Raw genomic sequence first — 12,422 nt, forward strand, 5'->3', positions numbered from 1 at the left:
ATGCCCCAAATGTATAGCACAGCCAGCTGACCATTCTAGGTGAAAATGTCCTAGATGCCACTGGCCTGGCGAGAGAAAGTCACCTGCCTTCCGGTCTGCTGAGTGCTGTGGGTGCTGGAACCTGGAGGCCTCAGGCTGAGAGGATAAGGACTCTCCCAGGATCCACCCCAGTTCTGAGTGGGGGTGGGGGACACAGGGCAGAAGGTGTCCGGGACTTCTTGATTTATGACCACCGCACCCCAAGCCATCCCATAAATTTGGGGTCCGTTTTCACCAAAACCGTGAGTTACGATTTTTCAAATAAATACACTTTCCAATCAGACGGGGTTCTGTTTAGGTTGAAGGCTTCCCGGCTTCCCGAAGCAGACATCTCTCGGTGTGGAAAATACACACAGGAGGGAACGGAGCCGGGACGAAGCTCAGACAACATAAAAACTTGTGTAAACACGTTGTCATTTACGGACTTCGGAAGAGAAAGAGAATGGGGTGGGGGCACAGAAAAGGGAGGGGCTGGAGAAAACACATCCATGTTTAATTCTCTCAGAATCCTCTGGTCTCTTGGCCTGGAGGGAGGACACGGAAAATTTAATATTCTTTTTCCGTAAGCTTGATTTATGCTACTCATTAGAAAAAGGCAGGGGTGGTGGGTTTACCTTAAATAGATTTTGAATTTTTTTGAGGTTGTTAAAAAATGTAAGAATGGATAAGGTTTACACAATCTCTCTCTCTCTCTCTCTCTCTCTCTCTCTCTCTCTCTCTCTCTCTCTCTCTCTCTCTCCTCTCTGGATTTCATTATGGAACAGTGTGGCCAAGGTAAACCAGGATGGATTACACACACACACACACACACACACACACACACACACACACACACAGCCCTAAAGGATCTATGTGTAGCTGTATTCTTCAACAGGACTTTCCCTTAACTCTGGATCTCAGTTGCCACCTGTCAAGCAAGGAGTGAATCAAAGACTCAGAAGTCACAGAGCACACAAAAATACTCTCACAAAATCTCTCACAAAATTATGAATCTAACATTAGACAAAAGTCACTTCTGAGCCGGGCATGGGCACACGCCTTTAATCCCAATACTCAGGAGGTAGAGGCAAGCAGATCTCTATGAGTTCGAGGCTAGCCTGGTCTACAGAGTGAGTTCCAGGACAGCCAGAGAAAAATCCTGTCTCTGGGGGGAAAAACAAGTCACTTCTGGGTTATATTCTTTCTTACCAGACCACACTCCTCATCCCAAGAAAGGGGGTCCCAAAAAGGGTGGTACCCACTCCAGGCTCACAAAGTCTGAGTCACAGACTCTACCTACCAGTCTGTGTACCCTTAGGGAAATTCCTTTCCCTCTCTGGTCTCATTTTCCTTGTAAATCTCGAAGTGGGTCCTTACAGTATCTCTGCAAGTCCCCCACACCAAAGCGACAAGGCTTCACTTTGTAACAGCTTCCTGGAGACACCAGCCCCCCCCCTGCCCATCTCTCTCTGCTCGCAGAAGCAAGCCAGGCCAGATTGGAAAACCCTAGACCCTCTTTAGATGCGACCGAGAAATGTTTAAGGGATTTGCGCGCTCAGGCTGCCGCAGCAAATGGCCCGGGGGCTGATTTATGGCGCGTTCCTGCGCGACGCGATTCCCCAAGACAGCGAGAATATTTTACACCGCGCTAATATAAACAGGCGGCCGGCCGGGTCCTTTTTATGGAGTTCCTGTAATTACCCGGGCCCTGACAGGTCCTTGATTTACTGCCCTATTTAGATAAGGGGTCCGGTGCGGGGATTGCCCGTGGCGTCAAGGTCACTGGATGCGGCAGATCGCTGCGTTGCGCGGGGGTTTGCTGTGGACAGCGGGGTGCGCGCTCTCAGGAGCTTACAGGCCGCTGTCGGGTGAGCAGAGAGGAGCACGATCTCTCTCCAAAGCATCACAGTACCATCGGGGAAGCTAAGTCCCCCGAAGGTGTTTGTTAGGACCCTGCCCCCCCCCCCCAAGCACGTACTGGGGCATTAGCACAGAAAAGGGAGGTGGAGGTATGGGATCGGGATTCGTGTCCTCCAGGACTCAGTCCTTATCCTGGGGGGCGGGGGGGGGGGCGGAGAGGGATAGCTGTTGGGTTCAGCGGGACAAGGAAAAGACTGAATTCCACCAGCAGAGCCCAGTGTCAACAGAATCCAGTGGCCTGGCCTGCTGCACTGCGCACAAGATTTTGCATCGAGTCAAGGTTACCGCTTTTCCTCAGACGTGCGTAGCTTCAGACCAAACCCAGGGTTGTTGCCAGTTGAGTTTATTCTTATTTAACGCGGTGCCACAGTACACCAACCACTGCCCCAGTCCTATCCAAACCTCATCCAACTTTCCACTGGTCCTCCGTGGCAGGTCGAGGGATCTGCCAGTGGCCCAGATTCACAGAGAAGGAGCAGAAAGAGACAGTTTCCACCCAGGTGGGCTCAGCTCTGCTATTGCCGGCTTCCCCTGACATGGTTTATTTAACCTCGGAGGAGTAAGCTCTCTTGTCTGTGAACTGGGAAAGACTGCCTGCCCACTGTCACCAGTATGGTTGGGGACAGACCCCTGGAGGAACTGGGGTGGGAATCAGGGGGAGCTGATAGGAGAACTAGGGAGTGCTTGGCTCCCCAGGCTTGACTTGCAGAGGTAGGCTGAGGGAGAGCAGAGTCCTGCCCTTAGGGCCCTGCTGACCCTGGTGGCACCAAGCAACAGAGAGAATACAGAAATTACAAACTCAATTGACCAGTCCTATCTACGCCTCTCTCTCTCTCTCTCTCTCTCTCTCTCTCTCTCTCTCTCTCTCTCTCTCTCTCTCTCTCCAATCCAAATGGGAAAACCGAGGCTTGGAACTGGAAAGAAACAGTATGTTCCTAGCAGATGCCAGAATTCGAGGGGGCTGGGCGAGGTGGTGACCACTTACAGAGGTAGGCAGCAGGATAAAGAGAGTCAGTTCTACCAGAGCTACACATTGAGTTGGGGAGCCGCCTGATCACCTAAGAATCAAAAACCAAACAACTCCACAAATAAACAACAGAATTAAACTGGAAGCCTCATCTTTTGCTCAAATTCCTGCATCCCTACCCCCACCCCCAACACATAGCCTGAGGTAGGAAAGGGAACACCCACAGCAGGACCCTATCCCTTCCCCACCCTGTTTCAGGTTCTATTGTCTTCCTCACTCACCTGAGCCCCAGGTGTCGTTCAAAGCAGTTTGGAAGGCTGGGCCTGGAGTCTAGGAATCTTGTCCTCTCTTTGGTATTTGGAATCGTGAGTGAGTGGTGGGGAGTGTTTCACTCTGAGCCTCAGCAGATTTCACATCAGGCCCCCTAGAATCAAACCCTGAGGCAATGGCACTGTCTAGGGGCATCCTGCTTAAACAGGCATGCACTGGGGAGCAGGTGATGTGGGAGCTTTCAAGGGGCCTCTGGAATTGTGGGGTGGGGTGGGGGCGACTCTCACCTAGTACTGTAATCCCTTCTCTACCGGAATATCTAGCCCAGATATGCAGTCCTAAGTGATCTGTGTAGTGTCAGGAAAGTGGGCCTCACATTGCTGGGTGGAAAGCTGTGCCTTTTTATATAGATGCTAGTGTGACCTTATGTGAGTGTCCATTGTCCTTGTGGGTGACCCGATGATGCGAGCACTGCTGTACAACTTCATTTTGTCAATGTGACTGTGTGCTAAGGCTGTGAAAAGCATGCCAAACCCTGAATCCATGCGGTGTTGGGAAACCGTGCAGCACAGAGCAAATGTGTAGACTTTGAACGCTGCTGTGAGCTTGCCAATGGCTGAGACTGTCTATTTGTGATTATTAGTATATCTATATGCATGCGGTCTGGTGGATTTTTTTTTTGTCATGTGGGAGGTTGGGGGAAGAAGGTGCGTATATGTGATTGGGGGGGGAGGCTGATGTCATTGTTGGTTTTGAGACTGGCTTTCAGGGCTGCCAATCTGACTTATAAATTTCTCTAAATAAACTTTGCTATTTAAAAACTTGCAAATAAGCCGGGTAAATAATCCCAGCATTCGGGAGGCAGAGGCAGATATCCTGCAGATCTCTGTGAGTTCTAGACCAGCCTGGTTTACAGAGTGTGTGCAGGGAGAGACTCCAAAACTTACAGAGAAACCTTGTCTCGAAAAGCAAAACAAAACAAAACCCACTGAAACAAACAAACACAAACAAAAAAAAAACTTAGAAATAAAGAAAAACATCACACACAAAAATAACCAGACCCAACATCTGTACAACTCAATGGACTTCTATAGAGTCAGAACAAGCATTTGGAACGGAAAACTTCACATTAAATTTTACACTTTGAGCATCAGATTTATTTTATGCCCTTATCCGCCACCAAATTCAAAATAAGCCACGGCAGAATGAGAACCAGAAAAGCAAGCAGCTTGATATCATCCCTCCTAACTGGTGCCCACTACCAGACGTTTCAGGGAACTCCTTGGCCAACTCCATCCACTCTTGTGCTTCAGCCTCCTAAGTTCGCTCAGACTGCTTGCACCACTGCCCAACTGGTAAGATGGGGTTTGTGAGAGCTTATGTTGTGACTATAACCCCGAGGAACTTGTAAAAAAGATACAAAGTGAAACAGGGTGTGGTGGTGACTCTGGCCTGAAATCGCAGAACTTGGTGAGGCAGGACGACCAGCTGGCTACATGCGACTGTTTTTAGTTAATTAAAGTAAAAGAAGTGCTTGTGATCTGGTAAAACGGCTCAGTGGGCAAAGGTGCTTGTCACCAAGGCCGAGTTTAATCCCAGGGATCTACTTACTGACTCCCAAAAACTGTGTTCTGACCCCCCCCCCCCATGTACACTGTAGCACCCGTGTGGTCTCCACAAATAGATGTAATTGAAGATTTCTTGGAACTGTGAAAACGTGTGCACTGCTGCATCCAGTGTTTAGAGGTATGTGCCTCAGATAAAACTATGGCCTTTTTATACCCCCAGTAGCCAAACTGAAAGCCCCCATGTTTAACCTACTCAGAGGGTGACAGACATCGTATTAAAAAAAATCCTAGGAACACGTGAATCTTGTAATACTGTACACATGTCATGTCATTGTATTACTAAGGGGAATGCGACCTGTAAGTACTCGCAGGTTGGTATGTGCCAGCGAAGGAACAAGCCTGTATGTGTAGACCTCTTATAGAGACCAGGGTGAAGACCACTGCGGTCAGGACTATGCTGAGTTGAGGATCCAGGCCGTTCTCATGGAGTTATTCCTCCCACCCAGATTCCCTCATTCAGAGAGTGCCTCCCCGGTCTATAAGGCGCGGGAGCCAGCGGAACATCTTCGGAACCGGCGCCCTCCCGGCGAGCCTCCTCTGGCTCCCGGCTCAGCCCAATCCTAGCACTTGCTGGCGCCAGGCGCCGATCAGCGCGGCGGGTTTCCAGCTCGCCTGGGGCAGAAAAGAGGGGACCCAGGACCTCCTCCACCTCTGCCCACACCTCCTGCACAGTCAGAGTCCACAGCCCCGCCAGCTCCCACAGGTGGAACCTTGGCGCTCAGAACCCAGCGACTGTCTGAGCTACCATCCATGCCCTGAAGCAAACGAATTCTCACAGAAGTCCACGTTTACACAGACACGAAGAATCTCAATACGCACGCGTTCCTAGGATTTTACACATGGGCTGTCATTCGCTGGGTCCACGGCCTGGTCCACATTCGTTTTCATTTACCCGCTTGCTACTGGGCCTCACATTCCCCGTCTGCGCACTGGGGTCTTTCTCCCTCTGTCCCTGACTGGTACTCACAGGATGAGCCTCAATTAGCAACTTTTGCGTGGCTGGATTAAAAGCGAATTAAAAAGAAATTGACATAATCTCATTTCCGCCTTAACTCACACTTGAAAGAGGTGCACATTTTCTGCAACCCACCTAGAAATAGAAAGCAAGACCAGGAAGGGTCCTAGGGACAGGGACCTTAATGGAAAGAAGATCCAGAGTCCCAGACTTGAAGCCTGGTCTCCCAGGTTATTATTAACTCTTGGAAAGCCATCTCTTTGTAGAATCCCAGCTTGGAGAAGTGCCCTAGGCCGGAGGGAAGCCGCACAAGGCTAAACAGCTAGACCATGCCTCAGCCGGGTGGGTGTGAAGTGGCCGTGGCCGAGGCTGATTTCTCCGTGGATATCAGGGGTGGGGGCTAGTTTCCCACAGTGTCAGCTTCAGTGAAGGTATCTTTATAGGATCAAACATTCTCATGCGGGTGGCGAGCCGGATGTAGTAAGTAGCCTAGCAGTTACAGGCTCCCAGCAATACGTGCGAATCTTCCGAAGATACAGGGGAGTCCTGCCACAGAGATGCCTCAGGGCCAAGGCGCCGCCAGGCTGCCTGGCCACCAGCTCAGCTCGGCCTGCGGGCGTTTACACCGAATCAGGCGCCTGAGAGGCGAGAGGATCCGAGATCAGCCAAGGCCTCCACCCCCAACCCCTAAGCCCGGAACAAACCGGTCAGTGCCCAAGTACTGGAAGCCCTCTCCCTTCCCGCCCACTTCCACCTCGGCCTCTGGAAGACTTCCCTGGGAGTCAGCAGCTGGGCGAGAACTGGACCACTGAGAACCACCCTGTGCGGCAGTAGCTCCAGGTTCAGCCTGAAGCAGGAACCTAAGGGTAGGGCTGGAGGTGTTAGGACCTAGCCTACTTCCCTGCTGCGCCCGGTGGCCTCCAGGCTCCCACGATGAGCAGCGTCCTTAGAGTTCGGGTTCGGGAAGGCTGGACATCCTATTCTGAATTTCAGGCCTAAAAACAAGAGCCAGTTCTGCTCTGGTCCTCAGTCCCTATCTGTGAAATCAAGTGTGTTTGTGTGTGTGTGTGAGTGGGTGGGTGCCTGGGTGGGTAGTGTGGTGTGTGTGTACGTGCGTGTGTGAGTGTGTTGTTGAGGCTCTCTTTTCAAGGGATGATTCTAGAATCCTTTCCTTGGATCCATGAGGAAAGGGTGGTAGCTTCAGTACCGGGTGTGAGCAGGCCTGGCCTCAAGTTCGGAGCCCCCGCCCTCCCAGGAGGGGAACTAAGAGAGGGGAGGGTCATAGGCGGGGCCGGTTCTCAGTCCCTGTGGTCAGCCTAGAATCGAGTGGCGCTTGCTGAGCATAAAACTTGGGACCGCCACCCCCTTTCCTCCTCCTTCCATTGGCTCCAGCTAGAGGTTGACATCAAAGCCGAGACCTTAAATAAGCAGGATCCTGATGGCAAGTCCGCAGAAGGGTTAAACGGGTCTTTGGAAATCCGTACCCACTCCCTCTCTGCCTACAGAAACCCTGAAGAAGCCAGCAGGTCCCGCGTGTCATCCTCAGCTTTGCTCAGGACTCCTCCAAAGCCCAGTCAGTTCGCGGCCCGGGAGCCCACGGGTGGCCCAGTTCTGTGGGGCGCATGGGGCGGCGCTAATTGGGCTGGCGGCGCAGGCCAGGAGCCTCTCCAACATGAACCTCGTGGGTAGCTACGCACACCATCACCACCATCACCACCCACACCCGGCGCACCCCATGCTCCACGAACCCTTCCTCTTTGGTCCGGCCTCCCGCTGCCACCAGGAGCGGCCTTACTTCCAGAGCTGGCTGCTGAGCCCCGCTGATGCTGCCCCAGATTTCTCTGCCGGCGGGCCACCACCTACCACCGCAGTAGCGGCGGCTGCCTATGGTCCCGACGCCAGGCCGGGCCAGAGCCCAGGTCGGCTGGAGGCGCTTGGAGGCCGCCTGCCCAGGCGAAAAGGCTCAGGACCCAAGAAGGAGCGGAGGCGCACAGAGAGCATTAACAGCGCATTCGCGGAGCTGCGTGAGTGCATCCCCAATGTGCCCGCAGACACCAAGCTCTCCAAGATCAAGACTCTGCGCCTGGCCACCAGCTACATCGCCTACTTGATGGATGTGCTGGCCAAGGATGCACAAGCGGGTGACCCCGAGGCCTTCAAGGCTGAACTCAAAAAGGCGGATGGCGGCCGGGAGAGCAAGCGGAAAAGGGAGTTGGTGAGTCCCGGGGCTTGTAAACTCCAGCTAAAGGTGCGGGCTGGGTTAAGAGCAGGCCTGCAAACAGCCAGCGGAAAAGCTGTGTTGTTCTGGGTGCGGTTTTGAAAGGCTAGGGAGAGTTCTGAGACACAGTCTGTCATTATGTGCACGGAGGGGAGGTAGAGTCATGATTAAATTCTGTCATAACTGAGTGAACACAGAATCTTGGTTTCTAAACGTGATCCTAGGGTCTTCTTTGAGGATGAATTAAAAAAAAACCTTGGCCCCCCCCAAAAGGTGTGCATGTAATAGATTTTGTTTTAAATTTGAAGTTCTGAGGCTTCCGTCCATTGGCTCTCCTGGAAGCCAGGTTAAGAATGAAAGTAGGAAATGACGTAAATGCTGTACTCACGTATGAAATTCCCCAAAATAATTTTTTAAGTAAAAAAAAAGAATGCAAGTAGGGATTCCTTCCCTTAATTTGCTTGAGAATGAGTATCTGAGCGTGGAATCACTTACCGTTTTCCACGGGGTTTACTAGAGAGGCCAATCTACCTCTCTCATTGTACTAATTGGAGAAACAGGCTCGCTGGAGGAATCAGAGGGAGAATCAGGACAAAATCCACCAGTTTTTCAATGCTGGGTCCTGTCTGCTCCACCGGCTGCCTGAGTGGTGGGTTAGGCAGGCGACCTCATGCAAGAACCAGGAGGGGCTTTGGCCTTTGAGCGAGCTGAGCCAGCCTGTCTTGGTCTTCACCAGTTTGGGTGATCTTCCTCCTCAGGGCGGTGGGACTTCTGGCCACCCGAGTTCCTTCAATTTGGTAGACTCAGGCCCAAGCATATTCGAGTGGACTGGGGAGCTCTGCAGGCTTTTATCTGATCCCCCCAGGGCCTGTGGCAAAGTAGGGATAGCTTACCTGGAACCACCGGAAAGAGACTTCCAGCCTCAGCTGCTTGGGGCCTGGGCTGCTTGGAGATGCGGGCGGGCTGGCGGGAAGAGCACCTTGTTGGAAGCAAGGGCCGGTCCTGACCCGAGTAGGGCACAGCCTCTTGCAAGTAGCACCACCCTAGGTTCCTGTGAGGAGAGCTGGGCAGGACTGAGGAGGCCAGGCCAATTTTCCTCCCTGCATAGTGAGGGAGGCACCCAGAACTGGCGCTAGCACCCAACTGTGCATCCCAGTCAAGATACTGAAAACCTGGAACGAGTTACACACCAAGTGGATTATCCTTCTCACCCTTCCGCACCAGTCCCTTGAGATGTTTGCTCTCTCTGCCCCCAAGACACCTTAAAGCTAAAACGTGAGAGTCAGTTTCCCCAGATTTGGCGAATTCTCGGTAGCAAACGTCTCAAAGTTGTTCAGACCATCCCGGATCCCAGGAACTTAGAGCATAAAGGCAGATTGATGATCCTGGTTGTCTGCTTCACAAACAGAAGTCTGTCACTCATTTAAAGATGCCCACTTGCTGCTCCTGACATTTTTCCCCTCCAAGCTGGGGAGATCGAACTAAGTAACTTAAACCTGACTTTCTTGCTTTTTTGTTTGTTTGTTTGTTCGTCCGTTGGCAGCCTCAGCACGAAGGCTTTCCTCCTGCCCTGGGGCCAGGCGAGAAGAGGATTAAAGGGCGCACCGGCTGGCCTCAGCAAGTCTGGGCGCTGGAGCTGAATCAGTGAGACCAGGCCGGCGCCGAGGACCCGGCTGCGGCTGGCCCACCTGGCCACCGGGAGAGAAGGACTCAGCGGCCAAGGCCGGCCTCCGGGATCCCGCAGTTTGCACGCGCGCCTTGCCCAGTCTCTGCGGAGCTCCGGTGGGTCGGCGGCTGCAACTACCCACTAGGATCGCACGTGCAATGTCATTTGAATTTGTTGATACAGTAAGAGAAAGAGAAATTTATATATATGTTCACTTCCCGCCAAGGGCGGCTCTTGGAGGCTCGACGCAAGAAAGGAGGGACTGCAGAAACCCAAGCCCAAAGAGACACGCACCCTTGCAACCCGTCTGGGTGGAACTCAACCCCAAAGGCCGTGCTCGCGCCTCTCTCTGGCTCGCTCTCTGGTCTCCTTCTGGGCTCTGCGTCAGTAACTCGGACGCCTTCTTCTCGAGTTAAAATGCAATAAGAGTAATCGGTAGTTTCCTGCCAGGAAGAGGGACGCTGCCTGGGTCGTTCTCTTCGGAACAGTGTTTTTCCTTTTTGTCGCTGCACTTCCTATCTAGAGGGAAGGCACTGCTTCCCTCCGTAGCACCTCTGCTTTCCAAGGGAAATGTTTTTCTTCCTTTTCCTTCCCTCCCTTCCCTTTTCTTTCCCCTTCTTTTCTCCATCCTCGTGCCCTTACCCCTTTCTTTTCCTTCTTTCCCCTTCCTTTCCTTTCTAAGTAAAAGCTTTCCCTTCCTTACCGAATTTTTGCCATATTTAAACTACCTATCGTACCTGTTGCTCTCAGGTATATAGCTCCCTAACCCCACCCTCTTTCTACCTCAAATCCGTGTGACCACTCGCAGCCCCACCCTTCGCCAAAGCAATATCTATGCTCTTGACTTAATAAAAAGTTTTCCGAGAACCTCATAGGCCTGTGTGGTACTGCTGCCAGCATCCTGCTCTGGTCACTTGTCCCCGGGGTCTCTGGTGCGAGCGCTCTCCCTTTCCCCCTCTTAGATAAATACCGAACCAAATTGCAGATCAGACTCAGAAAGAGGGAAGCTAGAGTCTAGAGCAAGCTAAAAAGGGGAGGAAGACAGAAATAAATCAGATAAAGAGACTTACTTGGTTGAGAAGCCCCAGTCCAGCTTGCACACGGGTGTGTGGATTGAACTTTTGGGAAGGTACAAAGGGTGCTACCATACAAAGGAGCCCCTTCTCTGTGCTGGGGAGTGCTGAGCTCATAGGTGTCCAGCTCCTATGAGAACCACTCCTGTAGAGCCCTGGACCGTACTGGTCCTCTTAGCCCAACTCCAAGCACTTCAGGCAGTAAGGACTCTCGCCTATGTAACCGCTGTTTTATTCATAAATGACCTCGTGCTAATGGTTAAATTGAGGTTTCTCTCTTACAACAGAACACTTAACAAATCCTTTTGAGAGCATGTGTGCTGTATGATTCCTGTGCGCGTGTGGCCGCAGCCGGGCTCTGCGTCCCCACATCTGCATGCACAGCTGGTGCATTTGTTTGGGGGGGGGCGCGGGTGAGTATGCAGCTAAACTGGGGTGCGCTAAGGCAGGCATCTCCGCTTGCAAGCAATCGGTTTCCTGCGTGTGAACGCTGCTGAGGACTTGCTGTCTGGGAACAGCCCCCAGGCCCACCGGCACGAATGCAGCTCTGCGCGTGCTCAGGCCTTGTCTCGCTCCTGCTGCGGACCAGGCGGGAAGAGCGCTCCCGGTCTTTGCCTGTAGTTGGGACCGAAGACGGAGACCCTGGGCCGACGCCTCCTCCGGCCATCGGGGTGAATATGGGACCCCATTAGTTTCGGCTGTAAACACCGTGATAGGGGCTGCGAGGCCACGCGGGCCGTTCCGGACGCGAAGGAGTTAATAAAAGGTGTTTTATGGGCGCTAGGAAACGGCGGGGGAGGTGTGAGCTTCTCCCTGCCCGCGCCCCCAGCCTTTCTTCTTCTTTCCCTCTGCCACCCGCCGCCAGATCAAACAGGCCCGCGCTTTAACTAGACCAACACCTCAGCGTAATGAGCCGGCTGGCGCGCCCCTCCCCCGGCCTCCGAGGCCCCTCGGGGACACGGAGAAAGGAAACCCGAGGCTGGTTATGGTTTTTCTTTCCCTTTTGGAAATCCTGGCATGCATGAAGAAATGGAGCAAGAGAGTAAACCATCCTTAGTCTCGAACCCAGGACTCCAGTTCTTCAACTCTGACTATCCTTAGGGGTCCGGTTCCCATTTCTATTTTTAACAGGGTAAAGCATCCTAAGCTCGGGAAGAATGTGCACCCGTGTCCTCTTTCCTTACAGCCCTGGGATGGAGAGGGTACCTCGCCTGGGTACCTCCTGAGAGCAGTCTGCACAGCCAGGCCTCTTTCAGGACATCTGGGTTCTACTGCCCCCAACCTCTTTTTGGGCAGAGAGGAGGGGTCTATCCCTAAATGTGGTCTCAGTTGCTGGTGATCCCATTCCCACACCCTGCAAGTGGGGGTCAGTGCTCATCAATGGCACAATCTTGGGACTGACTGGGGGATCTGCAAGTCTCCCTGGCCGTGGGAGAGTCCAGAGGGTGAGAAAGGGGCTGCCTCAGTCTCTGTCCAGGGCGTTGGCTACAGGCTCTCCCTGTTTCCGACCTTTCCAGCTTCCCACCTTGGTAACTACCTTCAGAGCCTGAACCTCCCCATCCATTGTCAGCTCACTTCAAACCGGTGATGGCAGAAGCCATGCTCTTATCATTATTTTTATCAAAATATATTATCTCTCAAAAGTACATATTTAAACAACTCAAAAATAAGCACCAGGGATATAGCATTAGGAAATAGGGATTTCAG

At 52.6% G+C, this 12,422-nt stretch overlaps 1 protein-coding gene across 1 annotated transcript; it reads left to right on the forward strand.

The window, feature by feature from the left end:
* Positions 1–7,211: 7,211 nt before the first annotated feature.
* On the forward strand, positions 7,212–10,590 carry Hand1 (heart and neural crest derivatives expressed 1). Its single transcript, XM_075989595.1, has 2 exons — positions 7,212–7,973; positions 9,520–10,590. Exons 1-2 carry the CDS (start codon positions 7,431–7,433, stop codon positions 9,622–9,624), a joined length of 648 nt encoding a protein of 215 aa, XP_075845710.1. The 5' UTR covers positions 7,212–7,430; the 3' UTR covers positions 9,625–10,590.
* The last annotated feature ends 1,832 nt before the right edge of the window (positions 10,591–12,422 follow it).

The sequence above is a fragment of the Microtus pennsylvanicus genome, chromosome 11 (assembly GCF_037038515.1).
Source record: "Microtus pennsylvanicus isolate mMicPen1 chromosome 11, mMicPen1.hap1, whole genome shotgun sequence".
Lineage (NCBI taxonomy): Eukaryota > Metazoa > Chordata > Mammalia > Rodentia > Cricetidae > Microtus > Microtus pennsylvanicus.